General features: G+C 41.5%; 1 protein-coding gene across 1 annotated transcript in view; it reads right to left on the reverse strand.

Annotated features, from left to right (window-relative positions):
• Positions 1 to 18,902, reverse strand: part of LOC103175452 (alpha-1,6-mannosylglycoprotein 6-beta-N-acetylglucosaminyltransferase B) — a 231,129-nt gene that overhangs the window by 127,446 nt on the left and 84,781 nt on the right. Inside the window, exon 4 of the mRNA XM_042342522.1 lies at positions 2,606 to 2,736. Coding sequence (XP_042198456.1) covers positions 2,606 to 2,736 — 131 coding nt within the window. The remainder of the gene's footprint in view (positions 1 to 2,605; positions 2,737 to 18,902) is intronic.

The raw sequence follows: 18,902 nt of genomic DNA on the forward strand, positions 1-18,902 counted from the left end.
CCTGGAGTTGGTACTGGAGGAAGCAAATTAGATTTGTGTGTCATCCGCGTACATGTGGAAGTTTACTCTGTGTCTGTGGATGACAGCGCCGAGAGAGAACATATAGATAAGAAAAAGAAGAGGCCAAGGATGGAGCGCTGGGGTACCCCGCAGGTGACCGGGCGGGGGTGAGAGGAGAAACCATTTGCTGAGATCAAATGGAGGTGGTTGGTTAAGTAGGACTCAAACCATGCGAGTGGGGTCCCACAAAGGTAGATGAGGGAGGAGAGCCGATGGAAGAGGATGGTGTGGTCGACTGTGTCCAACATGGCAGAGAGATCCAGGAGGACGAGGAGGCAGAGAGAGCCCTGGTCACAGATAGGGAGAATGTCGTTTGTGACTTTGACAAGCGCTGTCTCTGTGCTGTGGTCAGGGCGAAAACCAGACTGCAGGGCCTCGAGGAGGGAGTGGAGGGAGAGGTGTGACCCAAGTTGACCTGCAACAATGCGTTCCAGGACTTTGGCAAGGAAGGGTAGGTTTGAGATGAGACGGTAGCGTGCGAGATTAGAGGGATAGAGGGTGGGTTTTTGAGGAGGGGTGTGATGACAGCAGTTTTTAGGGGGAATGGAACAGAGCCTGAGGAGAGAGACTGGTTGACCGGGTTGGCCAGCAGTGGGGAGAGGAGGGGGAGTTGATTGACCAGCAGCTGGGTGGGGAGGGAGTCGAGGCAGCAGGTGGTGAACTTCATCCAGGTGATTGTGGTTGAGAGGGAGGAGGGAGAAACTGGGGCAAAGGAGTATAAGGAGCAGGGAGTGGCAGGAGCCGTGGCGGAGGGAGAAGGTGGTGTGGATGGTCTGGGTAGGAGGGGACATGCGGTGGTGGGGGAGCACAATGCAGCCAAGCGGAAGTTTTCAATACAGCAATTCAAACTGCGGATTGGTTTTCTGTATTAATCCAATGGAACCACATTGTCATGTGTGAAGAATTGCAATTCAGGGAGCTACATAATCAAATATAGTTTTTCCTAACAGCGTTTTTTGAAAGATTTCAAAGCTACAGTCTGCTCTGCAATACGATCCCGTATCACTGAAGTCTCCCAAGACTCCAGAAATGTCACTCCTGATTTACGCTTCCACCATCTTTGTTTAATACTAAACTCAAGGGATTCGCTTACTCATATGAAGACAAATGGTTTGAAAACCACGTGGAACAGAACAAATTTTGCAATTTTTATTGCTGATTATAACAGACATTTCTACATAACCTACATTTATACAGCGCCTTTCATGTCAGAAGGTCTTCTCAAAGCACATGACAATGCAGGGTGGATCTATATAGGCTGGGGATGGGAGCTGAGGTGGGTGTTGAGGCTAAAGATGACCAAAGTTCTGGTCAAAATATAATGATATAACTTTGTTAATAAAATAAATGTTCGCACCTCTGTAGGTCTTTAATGACGACCCTTATTTTGATAAGAAGCTGCAGATGGTTTAGAACTGAAGTAAGGACAAAACGAGAAAAAATGGTAGCATGTCATTTGGCTGCAGAGATTCTGTATCTGTGGCTTTCAGGCTGAGAGGAGGGAACTGAAACAGACATTGCAGATTTTAATTACTTTACACAGAAGAGTGTGGTGAATACATCGAATAGACTACCCTGGGAGTTGACAGAGGCAGCTTGTCAGCAAAATCCAGAGCAAATTAGATATTTAATTGGTGAAAGAAATCGATTGGCAGGTACAAGAGATGGTGGAGAGTAGGGCTATTTTTTTTTAACCTTCGGACCAGCCTGATGGACCAAAATGCCCTTTACGCAAATCCTTATGTCTTTCTTGGGTTCAGTGGCAAGAAAGTGAAGTAGATTTTAATCTATTTGCAGTTGTTCATGGTGACACCCTAGTCCAGACTCTGGAGGGTTTTACAGAATTACCTGATGAAACGATTCAAGACTTAATTGCACTATCTGTGAGCTGAAAGTCCACATTAATTGCTTACGCCCGGTACAGCAAGTTTCTGTGAAGGGAACTTTTGAAATCTGCTGCGAGTTTGCTGCAGAATGGGTCTGACATCAGCAGCACTTTATGTTATCAGACACTGAGTAAGACAGAAAATAGCCTTGCAGTTCATTCTGATTATACTTAATGTCATGCTTTGAATGCTCTCAGGTTGAGAGTAATGCCAAGCTTTCAAATGACTGGTAAGGGCAGTTCCTTTTTCCCCTCCCTATTCCAGGGGTGTGGATGCCAACTGCAGTGCCCCACTCCAGGTGAGGTCACCTAACTCATGGCTCTGTTGTGCACTAGGCAGTGTCTTTACTAATTAAACCATTGGTGGAACTCCAATGCTAAGAGTTATTTAAATAGAAGCAAAGTCCATTGTTGGTTTCAAGAGGAAAGCGACAAGTACATATAAACACAGGCTTGAAATGGTATGGGGATAGGCCGGGAAATAAGATTGAATGGACAGATTGCTTTGGGAGTCAGTGTAGACTCAATGAGCTGAATGACATCCCCCACCCCCCCACCCACGTCAAACTTTCTGAGTTGTAAATTTCCATGAATCTATGATTTTACTTGTCCTTTGGGTTAAACACTGTAAAATCATTGAGATCTACGCCAGAAACATACCTTTCCCATTGAAAGCCACGTCTTTCCTTGCTGTGAGGCTGATCTGCAGAAGCTGCTCAACTTTGGCTGCTAGGCTCGAGACATTCTGTGCTATCGCTTGAATCTTCTCCATCAGTCCGGCAGGCTGAAAACTAATAAAAGAGGTTATTTTTAAATCTATCAGTAAGTCGTTGCTAAAAGGGATAGGAAACATTTTGTTTAACAACGAGAAAGAGAATTGTTATAAATCACAGTAAATCTTTTGTTAAAAACCATTTAATACCCAATGGAGAAATATAAATGTTGACTTTCCTGCCCTACTTTGTATTGTATTAACAGAAGTTCATTCTATATTACTAAAACATCATGTTAATAATAAAATCATAGAATATTACAGCACAGAAGGAGGTCATTCGGCCCATCGTGCCTGTGCCAGCTCTTTGGAAGAGCTAGCCAATCAGTCCCACTCCTCTGCTCTTTCCCCATATCCTTGCAAATGTTTCCTCTTTAAATGCCAATCAATTCCCTTTGGAAAGTTGTTACTAAATCTGTTTCCACTGCCCTTTCAGGCTGTGCATTCCAGACCATAACAACTCACTGCAAGATTATTAAGATGATAATCATGACTAGCATATCAACCAGAAATAAATCTTGAATCAAAGTGGATGAGATGTCTACTTATTACAGAAAGATCATTGATAAATTCCACTACACATGTAGAGTCCTATAGATATTAGTGGAAAGAATTCTCCATGCTGATAAAAGGTAACCGCAAATCCTATGCTGAATTGTTCAGTAACAAGTCAATATCATGCTCACTTTATCTACACTCGCATCAATTCTGCTCTAAAGCTGGGATTTGCCTGAAGACACTGCAAGTTCAGCAGAAATTTAAGATCTTCTTAGCTTAAGGCATTTTCTGGAACCAGAATTCCATTTACTGTTTTTACCATCTCTGCCTCGCATTGTTGCTTGACTATTGTTCATTAGAGTTGAAGGGTTGGTTGCAGGCAGCCAAAGAGTGGATTCATCGCTGACCCAGGATGCATGCTTAAGCCCATCATTTTGCATGCACCAAGCTTGCACAAAGACTGTCTCGCCTGGCCATACTCACACAACCCCTCAGATGCATTACATACAAACATAGAAACAGGAGTAAGCCTTCAGCCCCTCAAACCTGTTCTGCCAGTCCATAAGATCAAGGCTGATCTGTAAGTCCAATTACCCGCCCTTACCCTGTATCCCTTAGTACCCTGACGTAACAGATGTCCATCCACCTCAGTCTTTAAGATGTGAATGGACCCAGGATCCACAGCCTTTTGGGGACAGAGTTCCAGATTTCCATTATCTTTTGGGTGAAAAACTGCCTCCTAATTTCACTGCTAAATGGCCTAAGTTTAAATTTATGCTAATTTTACAATTATTAAAATTTGTTGTAGATTCCCCCACCAGAGGAAATGGTTCCTCTGTATTATGCGGAAGTTACGTTAACGAAGGTCTAAGAGCAAGTCGTCTAGCATGCCTGGTCTCCAGGGAGTGTGATGCTCCGGTGAAGAAGCAAAAAAGATAAATTTGAAATGGTTAGGCGTTTTAAATGCACTCCATGAGGTCATTTGGAGTAAAAAAAAATTAATTACAAAGGTTACTATACAAATCTCATCACCGACTGAGGCTGGTAGGTTTTCAGTGCATGTGAAAATTGAATAAAGTGGAAAGTCAATGCATCTTTAATGAGCAGTAAAAATGTTCACACAGAAATATTCTTAAATCCCTCTGACAGAAACAGACCATGCGTAATATAGTGCAGAGTGCAGCAATCTGTCCTGAACTATACTGCAGACATGACAAAGCGCTATATCAAATGCAAAGATTATTATTATTATTATTATCTGCAGTGCCACCATGCATTGGATTTTACTCATCATCCAGATCGATGAGTGATGCAGTAAGGCTTTGTTGTTGCAAGATATTATTACAGAGTGATATACTTGCTACCACAGAGTCTTAATATTTGTTTCCACATTGCTGTGAGAATCCTACCTGATTCTGGATTCACTTTAGATAATTATTTGAGAAGGACAAGTTTGCAAGGCTATGGGGAGAGAGCAGGGGAGTGGGATTGATTTGGATAGCTCTTTTTTAAAGAGCTGGCACAGACACGATGGGCCGAATGGTCTCCTTCTGTGCTGTAAAATTCTATGATTCTACTCTATTTATGTCACATTTCAGAGGGCAGAATTTGGAAAATTGTTGAATTCATTCTTAACTTGGAGGACGGAGTTCTGGTTTCAATAAAATAAGCACTGTGGATCTCAAAATGCCAAGTACCATAATGGACAGAACAAATCCTAGCTCTCTTATTGACAAACATAGCCACGCGTTCAGGAATTCTTGCTTCTTCAATACAGATACAGTGAGTTGTGTGGGTTTGTAGGGTTTCGTTGCCCATTCCGTTTCTATGTGAGAGTGAATCATTAGGACCCATTTGTTTCTATCGATGTGGAATGAATAAGAAAGCCTCCATTTGTGCAACCTGCTTACGTGGATCAGTATTTCCAGTCATGTTGGAATCTTTGACCTTGTATTTGCATGTTTCATCAATCAATCATTTGTACAGAGTCTGAGCACAAATCCTCCCGAAGGATATTCGGCTGCAGCGATGCAGCAAGAAAACATTGCAAAATGGTCAATGCCGTCTTGTCAGCTGTCTTGTTCATTTAGCTGACTTCCCCAGTTAATTGCATGATCTTCGAGAGTTCAAAACCACCACAACCAAGCAGGTTCCATTCTATTTCTAATTCATTGTGTAGATTTTCAATAGCCAGACCAGAGAAAGGAGCAAACTCTTGTAATACNAAAAAAATAAGCATTTAAATATTTACCCTGATATCTAAAGAAGGTTCCAGTGAGAATAAAACAAAGCCTGTGTAAAAACGGCTAAAAAGCAAAGATTCTCCACATCACAGAGCAGTTATAGCAACTCCTATATTATTCAAACTCTCTCTATTGCACCTTCATCTCATATGTAGCTGTCTGCTCAGAAAATCCATTATTTCAGGCGTAGAAAGCGAGTGCTGGGGCTTGTAGTTTTGTAAAGCCTTTTATTTTCAGCTCAGTGATCAACGTACACAAGTAACACAATCAATTCAGAATGCTATTTAGCTCTGTTTGGGAGTGAGTCACTTTAGAGGGACATTGCCAAAACCCCATCCACTTCAGGGAGATGGTTTCTGCAGCACATCAATTGATTCCACTGCATTATAAACCCAACAGAGCAAGTCTAATCCAGCTCCAGGCCAGGATGGTCCCTTAATAGTTCTTGGCATTTCAAAGGACAGCCATAAACTTTCTGGAGAACAAATTTTAATGATCGTAGACTAGGCTGACATTCCAGAGCAGTGTGTGTCTCAGGGTCTGATCAATGGACCTCATTATTTGCAGGATATAAGTTCACAGTAGGATTTGTATATGCATTGTTAACTTGCAAAAATGTACAAGATTCCTTCACACTGTCCTCCCAATCTCAGCCTATCTGCTCCTCTTATGGAGTCCTGTAGCTCAGTGGTTAGAGCACTCGCTTTGCAAGCAAGAGACCTGAGTTCAATTCCAGGCAGAGGACGAAACCTTGGGCAAGTTTCCTTACTCCACACAGAGCCTAATAATAATCCCTCCAAAAAACAAAACAATAATAAATTGGTCATTTTCAATCCACGACTGTTTGTGGGACATTGCTGTGTGCAATTGGCTGCCGCGTTCGCCCACAAATATACAGTCAATTCACTTTACAGTGTGTTCTGTGAAGTGCTTTGGGACGTCCTCCCGACGTGAAAAGCGCTATATCAAATGCAAGGATTATTATTATTATTATATTCTTCACAGCACTTATGGATTGAGTGAGCATTTGTGAATATAGCACAGAAATAATATTTTTTAAAATCTTTACATTTGATATAGTGCTTTATTATGTTGAAATCCATCAAAGCATTTCATAGTAATACATATGAAGTGTGTGGACTGTGTATTTGTAGGTGAATGCAGAAGTCCTTTGGCATACAGCAATGAACCACGAATAACCAGATGGCTAAGTTAATTGGAGGACGATTGACCAGGAAAAGCTCCCTTCTCTTTTTGAATTGAGTTATACGTTCTTTATGCCACTCGGGTTTTAGGCTGATCTGAATGGCTTGATCTCTGACAATAAAATGCTGCCACAACTCTGCAATGGGCTGTCAGCCTAGATCACAAGCTAAGCAAAAGTGTTTTACCTAAACATTTCCAAATTGGAGGAGGCAGCGACAGCTATTGTTTACTCTTGTCAGTCCCCAGTTCCCTGGCCAAAGATGTGTCAGTGTTACAGATTTAACTGGAGACATTTAAAATAATCTTAAATATTATTAATGCCGTTTATAGCTATAATTGCTTTGTAATTTGACCCAACCAATCCCTTGTGCTGCCTTTTAGATTGGAGTTTCCATTTCTGATGCAGAATCTGTGTGCATTGTCACTGTTTAACACCACATGTCTGTGGGAATATCCAAGCTCAATTAAGATATTGACAATGTGCAAGCTTGATAACTTCCTAATTAGCTTGCCAGGCCAATTATTCAGTCAAATGGGTAATAATAGAAAGAAATACACGTTACTGTCAAATCTCTAAATTCTACAACTAATTAAAATACTGCTTTCACTTTGCCCTTTTAATATCATCAAAGTCACATTTCCATTGCATTGTAACAGTGGATCTATGAGACACAGAGGTAGGCCTAAAGTTCCACCCAGTCTTAGCCTGTAAAACTATTTAGTCTTAAAATGTAGGAATGCGCAGGACAGTAAAAAGCAACAACAGCAACAAATTACATTTGTAAAGCGCCTTTCACAACGGGAGGATGTCCTAAAGCGCTGGACAGTCAAGGACTTGACCTGAGGTGGGGGTTGGGATCAGGAGAGGTAGAGGGCAGGGAGCGTGAGGTTAGGAGGGTGAACGAATGCGTGGTTGATGAGGAAGCTCTTGAAGACGGACCTTGAAGGAAGCAAGGGAGGGGCGAGGCGAAGGGATGTGGGTTGCACATCCCCAGATGTGAAATTTCTCAAGTGTTTAGCCTCATGAAAGGCCATTGTCTTAAAGATGAAGATTGTACAGAAGTTTGGAAATATTTAAAATTCAGTCTTAATTTGGAAGCCAATGTCCAAAAAACAGCCTCTAAATTTAGACTGAATTTAACTCCCGTCCAAAATTCTGCAATTTTAAATTTTACGGCAATGGCCTTCAGACTAAGGTGATAAGAGATTCCTGTCCTCAGAGAGAAGGAGGCAGCTTCCTTAGATGGCAGGACATTTTGGGAGGGGAATAATGGGGAATCTCTGGAATCTGTAGCTACCCATTCTCTTGTTGACACTTACTGATGGAAAGTGATGGGAAGCATCATCTCACTGACACATTGGCTTGCCATGCATGTTTAAAGTAACCCATATAATTCAGAATACAACATAGTCCAAATAATTCCACCTGCAAGGATTAGACTGGTCACCAGCAGGAATTAAAAGAAATGTAATCTTATTATTTTTTCCCTTGTGTCAGATCAACTCAAATCTGTCTTAAATCTCCTATATGCAGTATGTGCATGCAGGCATCGATGTCACAGTAATTATTTCATTGAGTGACTATATCTTACTAATGCGCTTAACCGATTGGCTTACCTCTCTGTATCTGTCACATAGTTTATCAAAAAAAAAGTAATTATTTTTGGTCGTGAAATGGCAATCAATCTCGGACTACCATCCAATTTTAAACGTTATCATATCTGCTGCAATACATGGAGGCTGGAATCCCAGCATTTAATTCTGCTCTAATCCACATTACGCATGTCTTTCTGAGCCTGAGCCTTGAGTGTTGCTCACCGACAATCCCATGTAGAGATACAAAAACAATCAATACAGCCTCCTACCAGTCTTCATAGTATCTGTAAACAATACTGATGAGGAATAAATTAATTACTCACAGGCTGTTCTTCCAATGTGTTGTAAAATACTTAAAAGTGCAGCGGGAGCAAATGAAATAAAACTGCTCTGAAATGGAACAACGGGAAAATTAAAAGAAAGATTAAGAAAAACAAACAACAATTTATGAAGCTGGCAGGGAGCAGAGAGAAGACGGTAATTGGCTGAGTACAAGATTATACAGAAGCAGGTGAAAAAACAGAAATGAAGGGAACTGAGAGAGAACTGGAATGGGTCAAACTCGGAAATCCAAAATATAACACCAAAAATTGTTCCAATGTTATCAACAGCAAGATGGATCTTATGGAGGAAGTTGGAACACCAAGAGGACCAGAGAGAGTTGTAAATGAGAATGAATTGGAGAGAAATTAAATTAGGAAGGACGCCAATAATGTGCTGCCAAACATCCAATATCCGTTACACTCCCTCTGGGGAATAGAGGTTTCTGACCCAGAGATTCCAGGCTGATAATCAATAATCCCTCTGAACAGATAACGTATTGCCACACAGAGCAGTTAGAGAGCCAAGGGAGGAGAGTTCTGAAGCACTGACAATCATTTTGAGACATCCAACAACCAAGCTAAGTTTAGGACAGATACCGCTAAAGTACAGAGGGATCAATAGATGGGACGGACACAAGGCATTAAACGGTGATTTGCTGGCAAATAGTGAGTATGGGTAAATGAACCTTTCTTAAATTGATTAGATATAGAAAGTAATAATGATAATAATCTTTCCATTTGATAGAGCGCCTTATCACATTTTCTAGATGTCTCAAAACAAATTGAATGTATATGTTGTGGGCAAAACGTGACAGCCAATTATGCACAGCAATGTCGCACAAACAGTCAAAACTCAATCCATATTGAGTGACCACATTTTTTAAAAAAGGATTATTACCCCTGGAAAAGTGATTTGCCAACAACTAAGAACCAGGTTCCCACTGACTGCTAGGTAAACAGAAGTTTGTGGCGTAAGGAAACTTGCCTAACATTTTGCCCTACGGGGAATCGAACCCTGATCCTCTTACTTGCGAGGTGAGTGCTCTAACCCCTGAGCTACAAGCCTTCACTAAAGGACTCCAGCTAGTGCCATGCTCAGGGACTTGGATTGAGGTTCATGTAGTGAATGCTTCTAAATAGATTATTTAAACACAGTCCTGCTTTGATTACTCACAGTGAGAGAGGTAAGCCTCTGGGATTCATTGGTAAAAAAAATTTCCTCTCCCTGTGGGCTAACACCTTTCCCACACAGACCAGTCTGATCAATAATGAAAGTCCCATCAATCATTTTATCTTCCAATTTATTTCTTCAAGTGAACTGAACATAAAGGGCAGTCAATGAACTGGATGGTGGGTCTAGAGGAGACTGGAAGCATTTGTAAAAACAAAGGATTGAGGGATATGGTGAGAGGAGCCGCCAAGGATTACAATGGGATGTCTCTGATGACCTGATTTTTACTGTTTACTGATGGTACACCCAGTATTAAAATACTACTAGTCTCTTGCTTCTCCTAGATTGTGCAGCATGTACAAAACATTAACAAGACAGCAGCCACACACCTGAAGAGATTACAAATGAGCCTTCTTGACAGGAGGCTCACTAAAGGCACATCTGCTTCAAAGATGCAAGTGTAATCCAAACCGTTCACTCACGTTTATTGGAAACTCCAGACTGATGTCAACGGAAAGAGTGAAGGTGGAGGAGGGAGAGGGAGAGACATGCTATTTAGTTACTCTATGATATTGAATATTGTCAGAGGAAACACAGCTCAGATCAACAAGGATAATATTTGTCTCTCGACAACCTTAGCTTCACGAGCGCATACACACTAAATCAATAAATTAATAATAATAAGAAGAATATTCAAATTATGTATTGTTATCATAATGGGTGTAAGACAATAAAGAGATCTCATTTTTAGCTAGCTCTAATAATATGGAAAATATAAGCTGTCTCTACTAAATAGTGGTCACCAAAAATGTTTGATCACTGAGCCTCTGGCAAGCATGGGTTTACTGAGCTACCATTTTAGCAATGGCAATAAACCTGACAGCTTAGGATATTTTGTCGAGTGATTGTTCACTGTTAGGAACGGGTTTAGTGTTGGTCACATAAGTCCTTGGTAGACATTGAGCTTACATCAGTGTTTAGCCCTTGAGCATTTAGCTAATGTTTAGCAATTCATCTACCTGTGAACCAGCTCGTTCTAACCATGTTCTGAGAGGCAGAACCAATAAAGCTGAAACTGATCACACCAGCAGACATCATGTGGCTTTTAACAGTGTTTATCAGTGGACCACATTACAGGATTTCTCAGACAGAATGCTAGTGCTTTTTCCACCAGTTATTTTATCTGTTAAGCTAAGGTTGTATTGACATTGCATGAACTGGTTTCAAAGAGGTACTGATGTCTCCAGGTGCATTACACTGGAAATCCGTTTGAAGGCTGATCTCAATTTTGACCACAAGATCCACAAAGTCATAAGTTTACTTTGGAATGGAGAAGGCCTTTTGCTTGCTCCCAAACTGAAAAGATACATCTGACAGCTCTGGCATAGAGATGCCCCAAGCCAGTACAACTCTCAAAGCACCTAAACCACTAATAACCCCACAAGACAGAATTAAGAAGTCACCACTCACCGTGGGACCAGGGAGGTGAGGAGAAGTTAACTCCCTTTAACCATCGACTCTTCCACCTTCATTCTTGAATGGGGAAGAACCAGCAATGACCGAAGGGAGTTAGAACTTTAGTCATTTTCCCTTTAAAGGAAAACCCACACGTTCATACGTTTTGACCCCTCAATCACTCTCCCCCTAATTCTTGCTGTGCCTTCTCTCTTAGCTTACTCCTTCCCCCCTCCTTGGCTTTGTCTCTTCAAACCTCCTGTTCATGAGTGTTCTAATGGTAATGCTGTTTGAAATCCTTTCCGTTATTGTGTACAAATACTGTGACTGCCTGGCCAACAATCCCCCAAATAAAACTGGTCCCTCATTCCCATAGTTGTGTGTTGGACTCTGCAATGCACAAATTGGCTCCGCGTTCGCCCACGCATAGTCACACCACTTTACAGTATATTCACCCCAAAATTCAAATCAATTGGCCACTTGTTTCATTCTTGTTCAGGCGTTTTAATGTCCATTTCATTTCTGTTGAGTCAATACAAATAGACAGACACTAAAATCCTTTGAATCGCCTTGAGATGTTTGACAACGTAGTAAGAAAGCATTAGAATTATTCTTGCATACGATCTGGGCACCAGTATAGAATACATGCAGAAACAATCAAAAGTTAAGGTGATAAAACATCTGTTAAACACAGTAATTGCTTGTTTCTGTTTTGCCAAAAATGGCTTGAATTTAATAGAGATGCACTATAATTTGCTGGTATATAGCCCTACATTTTTTAAATAAAATAAATTAATTGATACAAATTATGCAGATATAAGCATGAAAGCTATCATCAGGGAGCATAACTCTTCCACTAAATCATACAGCTTCCAATTTTGTTTACATAGAAATCCACCTACATTATATCCTTCATAAAATACTCCAATCAACAACCTTCCCCAGAGTGCTATGTGAAAGTTCCATACAAGACGATACAAATGAAAACCTATAAAACTGAGATTACCTTTAGTTACTTAATTGTATTTTGTTTTGATCCTAAATAGGTGACATGGCACATTTTCTGAGTCTCCCCCTTATTGCTGTCAACAGTAATGGTGAAGCTATTGTTGCCAAGCTCCATTAATACTCATTGATACATGTTTAAACCAGGCAATTTGGGATGGAGAATGCTGTGAAATGATGCTTTGGGGATTTGTATGCTGTAGAATGCCTGACCAGCCTGAGACCTGCTCTACCCTTACAATAATCCTTGCTGTTTTGAGACCTCATATATAATTGCTTTAAATCCCTTGAGTCAGATAAAACGCTGAAGTTGAAGAAAAGACTTTGCTAATCTTGATTGTTTTCTTGTTCATCGTACCATGGCACACATACCGCTCCCTCACACACACCTCGTGCTTGATTGGTTAAAACGTTCCCTTGCCCTGATGACTGCGGAGTTTGGATTTTGATTGCCTCAGTTAGTCACACTCTCAGGTCTACAGCAGAAAGCTTTGGGATCAAGGCAGAACTTCAACAAGAGCAACAAGAACTTGCCTTTACATAGCGGTTTTAACACAGGATCTCAGAGCACTGCACAATGGCAGGTTTGGGTGCCGAACAACAACAACAAATTACATTTGTATAGCGCCTTTCACGTCAGGTGGACGTCCCAAAGTGCTGGGAGAAGGGGGAGGTGACCATTGGTCTACAAAAGTACAGGAGGACTGTGTTGTGGGACGTGCTTTCTTTCAGATCGGAGGATAAACTTGGTAATATCCGTCTGTTTTCAGGTGGACACTAAAAATCCCATGAAATTGTTTGAAAAGGGTTTGGATTTCCTATCTGTGCTCCGACCAGTAACCTTCAACAATAATTGGGCATTTACCTCAGGGCTGTTAGTGGAACTTTGCTGTGGACAAAATAGCTGCCATGTTTGCCTACAAATCAAGGCTACAACTGATAACAATTGTTTTAAAGGGCTTTGTGACCTCCTGAAATTACACGCACTATAAAAACGCTGTTGTTTGTTTCCTTTCACTCGCAGTAAATGTCCAGCATCCAAATTTGTACAGATTACTGTGCACTATTCTCTTAAATGCTTGTCACGCTGACGTGCGCTATTGAGAATGTGCCCATTGTTACATTCTGCTTCTTACACTGAGATTGTACTGGTCAAACATGAATCCAGAAAGGAAATACAATGTGCCAAGCAGCTGAACTGCATCTCAATTCATCTGTCCCACTTTCACTGGGGAAATCTTCCTTCCATTTTCAGTACAGCCGGGGAGCAGAAAGAAATCTGAATCACATTGCGATCCACGTTGCAATGCACTTTGTGAAACTGATCTCTCTCTCTCTACTGGCATCGGTCCAGCCACTTCGGGTGAATAACATTGTTGCTGGTAAATAGATTCAAATTGTTCGACTGAGTGAATCCAGAGATACAATAGGAGAATGAATAGGAGCTTCATTTTTCTCCCAACCTGACTGGCATCAGGACAGGGATGAGAAGAGACACTTGAGCAATGGGAGAGACTGGAGGGCGGGGGGGCAAAATTTCAGCATGCAAGGGGGTGAACCCTGTAAATTGAGTATTATCTGCAGGAATGGAGTGGATTGTAATGTTACTTGCTGATTCTACCTTATATAACATATAATCCAAGTGAGTAGACCCTTACATGAGTGTGTGCAAATTGGCTGCTGGGTTCGCCCTTAAAACACACAGTTACACGTGCAACCTGTGAAGCTTCTCGAAGACGTGATAAGGCGCAATGTCACAGGCCAGGATTCTTTTTATCATTATAAAATTCTCACATTGAGAGGGTAAATTTGGATCATTTCAAAGTCGTTTAAATGTGATCATTCGAAGCTGGACGCCCAAGGATTTATAATTACAAAACTTTATTACCCGACCGATTCTATTTCTTTCTAGAGTATTACAAAAGCACTTTAAGCCTTATCTTGGTTTGAGAAGACAAAATAGAAGCTCTCATCCTTCCGCAGTTTGGTCAGCATTTTGGAATTCGAGCTTATCTGTACTTAAAGATCAAATATGTGGACAATCATACAGCTATCATCCATCATGTAGGTGCTTTACATTTACAGTTATGTGCTTTTTCGACACTGATTAATTGCCGTGCCGCTCACTGCAGTAGATGGGGAATAATCCCCGTTTCAGTTCCTCTCCTCTTTCCTGTAAAATACATTTATATTTTCAACGCCACAGTGCAACAGGGATAAACAAAAACAACCTGGAAACAAATGACTAAAGTACAGCCTTTTTAAACATTGACTCAAGTATTTCAAGGAACTGACTGTGTGCGTGGGAAAACAATCTGGGGCTTTGTGGCTGAATAAATTACACAAATGGTACTGTATTCAGCAATCTGTACCCTGCAGAAGTGGCATAAGCTAGCAACAAAACTACTCAGAGAAGTGCTGAACAGGCAACTGAGTTGTGGCCTCCTGTGAATCATGTGCTGGTAATGATGTTCTTCTGGTTGGTAGACAACATAATGAGATATTCCACCATATCATCACAGCCCTGCTTCTGATCTTGTTAATATTCTCCTCACAGCTCTCGGTCTCCACACAGGCCCAGTTAGAATACTACCTGCTAGCAGTTTTAATGCAATACAAATTAAGGGCGCTCTGTAGAATAACGTTGAGCGTTCAAATTAAGTTACTGAAATGTTTAATTCATCAATGTTATAGTGGTCTTTCTGGTTGAATTCCTAAAAAAAACCCAGAACAATGTTCTCTTAAAAACTCTGTCCAAACCCTGGCTTGATGGCTAGAGTTGCTCTTGTCAATCCTGGCTTAACGGCACCATTGTAAATTGCTAAGTAGAAAGATGTCATTACATTTTCAACCACTGTTTTGAGTCTGTGGATATCAAAAAAACAGGTTAAAATCTGTTAATGACAACTTACTTTCGTCTGTGGCTGAATGTGATTTTTGAAACATTTCATAGTACAACAAGGGCCAGTGAGTCAGACAGCAATAATTTCCCTTTAGAAGAAAAAGTGGATTATTTTTCTGTTTCGAATCCTTTACCTTCAGTAACTGGGAAGTGACAATGTGGTCTGTTTAATCTGTCTGTCCAAATTAGTGCTGGGTGTTTCAACAACAACAAAGTTGCATTTGTATAGCGCTTTTCATGTCGGGAGCACATCCCAAGGCGCTGAACAATCAGTGTTTCAGACCTGAGATGGGGGTCGAGATCAAGGAGGATGGAGGTCAGGGAGGAATGGAAGGTGATCGAAGGAACGATCGAAGAGGAGGGTGTTGAGACGGGTCTTGAAGGAGGTACGGGAGTGGGTGAGGAGGAGGGACTGCGGGATCAAGTTCCAGAGGGGGCAGAGTGGCTGAAGGCCCACCCACCAATGGTGGGGCGGGAGAGGTGAGGGACGTGAAGCAGGCCGGAGCCCGCTGAGCGAAGGGAGTGGGTAGGTTGGTAGAGGGTTAGGAGGTCGCAGAAGTAGGGGGAAGCAAGGCCATGGAAGGCTTTGAAGGTGAGAACCAAGATCTTAAACTGTATCCTCTGTGTAATGGGAAGCCAGTGGAGTCAAGCGAAGATGGGGGTGATAGGGTCATGGAGCCCAGTGCAGGAGAGGACACGGGATGCAGAATTCTGGATGATCTGCACCTTATGGAGGGAGAAATTGGGGAGGCCGACAAGCAGGGAGTTTGCATAGTCAAGCCTGGATGTTATGAATGTGCGTATGATGGTTTCGGTGGCCTGCGGTGTGAGACAGTGGTGGAGCCGGGTGATGTTGTGGAGGTGGGGGAAGACAGAGCAGATCATGGCACAGATGTGGGGTAGAAAGGATAGTTGAGGGTCAAACAAGACCCCAAGCTTCCAGACTGGCCTAGTAAGATTGAGTGTGCAACCATGGATGGCGATGCTGTCCCTTCGCCTGAGGTTAGGAGGCGCTGATGGGAGCCAATCAGGAGAGCCTCGGTTTTGTTGACGTTCAAATGTAGAAAGTGTAGCTCTCATCCAGGACTTGGTTCCTGACAGACATTCTGTCAATACAGCAGTGGTCCTGGAGTCAAGGCTGGAGAAAGGTAGAGTTGGGTGTCAACGGCAAACATGTGGAAGTTGACCCCATGTCTGCGGATGATATCACCAAGAGAGAGCATATAGATATTGAAGAGGAGGGGACCGAGGACAGAGCCCTAAGGAATGCCACACTAGACAGTTTCAGAACACTAATGGGGAAGAAGAGAACAGCCTTTGCCACAATCTATTATTGACCACCTGCTTACAGGACTTTGCTTTTAAACCCCACAATTCGCATCTAAATCTTGGAGACAAACAACGGGATTTCAACAGATTGTCGCTATGTTTGTCATAAGCTGTGTACAATATTACCCCTTGAGACATTTAAATTAAATTTCACAAAATTGTTTGCCATGGGTTATGAGGAGGGAGAGTGAGAAGAGAGAACAGCAGTTCAGTTCTCTCACCCCAGCTACTGATACCGTGGGAATAATAATAATAATTATTTTTATTATTAGTAATAGTTAATGAGTAAACACTGGTCCTATATAGTCAGTAGTTTGGACCATCGTTATGCCCAAATTGGCCGCATTTCCTACAACTACACGCTCAGTACACTTTGCAGTAAAATGCTGTTAGTTCTTTGAGATGTCTCACTGGGACATTCTGACTCAAATTCCATGATTTGGGCTTAAAAGAGACCTTGGAAATATAATTGTAAAGCTTCTCTGACTTCTGCGTCTTCCTGTGTCATTAATTTCACCTCTATTTCTGATATTCTTGTTAAAGAAAGAGTAGTCATGGTCACCTCGTTGCACAAAGCACAACAGTGGAACAATAACAAACCACCTACAAACATTCATAGCAACTAAATGGAGAGAAATTCAACTGATGTAATGAAAGGATTGGCTGCACTGCTGGGATCCAGGTCACATTTAAAAGTACGAATATAAAATAACTAGGAACACAATTGGATCACACACACAATCCACCTCCTTAGGGTCTCACATGCAACCCTCAAGGTGACATTCGAAGATGCGATCTTTTACCAAATCTGAAAAAGCTAAAGAGAAAATTGCGTCAAAGCACCTACCGCTGGAGTAAAGCTTTAACAACAAATTGCCTTTGCTTCTTCAATCTAATGCACGTATATATGTAGATATATATCTGTAGATATATGTCTGTAGATATTTCAATGCTTGTCAGTTATAGTCATCCATGGGGCAGAGTGTGTTTGATTCAATAACCAGAATGAAGCATTTCTCTTTTTCCTTTTGAGTTTTAGATTCTCACTTGTCCAGGAAAACCTCCTTTTGACAGCCTGTCTGGAACTGGATTGAAGAGACACGGTACTCATTAGTCCACTGGCCGCCATTTAATGAGACTGTCCATTTGCAAAGAACATTTGCTTAGGTACTGATTCAACCTCAATATATTTCTGTAGCCTTTGCTTAATGGGAACGTCTAGATAAAGAGAATACTCTGCTCACCCACCGGTGGATTCTAGTAGAGACTCCATTTTTCTCTCAAAGGTGTTTGGACACTGAAGGTTTGCATTTTAATGCGACGCAGTCAATATTTAGCGCAATGCAAAGCGTTTCATGGAATATACTGGGGTACGCTGGCTGTACTGTCACTGTTTTTTGCCAACCAGTCCTGTTCTTGTTTTCAGTGCACTGGCCAAATAAGTGACAAAAAGACCTGATATAAAGAGTGACTGGCTTTCACTCCACTCGAATGAAATGTTCCCTCAGAGAAATGGTTGGACGAATCGCTTGCAGTAAAATGACTGTGATACGTTGTCACATTTTACAGACACTGATTGAGTGACTGAGCGGAGATTGTGCCTTGGCTCATCGTTTACAGGCTACTGAGATCCCTCGCACTTGTACGAAAGGACAAGGAGATTGCGTAGCTGTGTAAAACAAGAGTATGAGAAACATGACGGCAGCAGGAACTGACAGCTAGTGTCAAATTAGACAATACATCAGGGTCTATTTAAAAACAATTGGGATTTGCAAGGACACGGGGAAAGAGCAAGGGAGGGGACTGATTGAGTAGCTCTTCCAAAGAGCCAGCACACGCACACGCACGATGGGCCGAATGGCCTCCTTCCGTGCTGTAATATTCTGTGATTCTATGATTAGAAAATAACAGTGCACCAATAAATTATTTGGAAGACAGCTTCTGTTTTCTTTATGCCAGGTATACAAACTATTTCTCTCAACTATAACAATAATATTCCTTATATTTGACACAGCACCTTTCATGTCAGGAGGACGTGTCTAAGTCTTCACAGGATTTGGTGTAAAGTGTAGCGACTGTGCATTTTGTAAGGGTGAATTGTTCGGGGCGCAGGTAACGTTGTAACCTGCCCAAAAACTGCTGGGTAGAAACATATTTCTAACCGTAAAAAAAAGTTTAAGTGTTCCTTGTCATTATTTGCGGTGTTTCATAAGCTTGTTTTTTGTTGTTATTTATCATAAATATCACTTTATGAAATATCCACAGATTTCACTCCATCATTTTAATCCCATCCAGCACTTCAATCTCATTGCTCCGTCACTTATAGCAGCTGGTTGAGAGACTGAGGCATCAATTACAACCAAAAAAAAACAATTTTGGAAGAATACATAATCATGGCACAAAAAGAAGTTCTAAATAAACTTTTTTTCCCCCCTTCTCTATAGATGGCGCTCACTC

The sequence above is a fragment of the Callorhinchus milii genome, unplaced genomic scaffold (genome assembly GCF_018977255.1).
Source record: "Callorhinchus milii isolate IMCB2004 unplaced genomic scaffold, IMCB_Cmil_1.0 Scaffold20, whole genome shotgun sequence".
Taxonomy (NCBI): Eukaryota; Metazoa; Chordata; class Chondrichthyes; order Chimaeriformes; family Callorhinchidae; genus Callorhinchus; species Callorhinchus milii.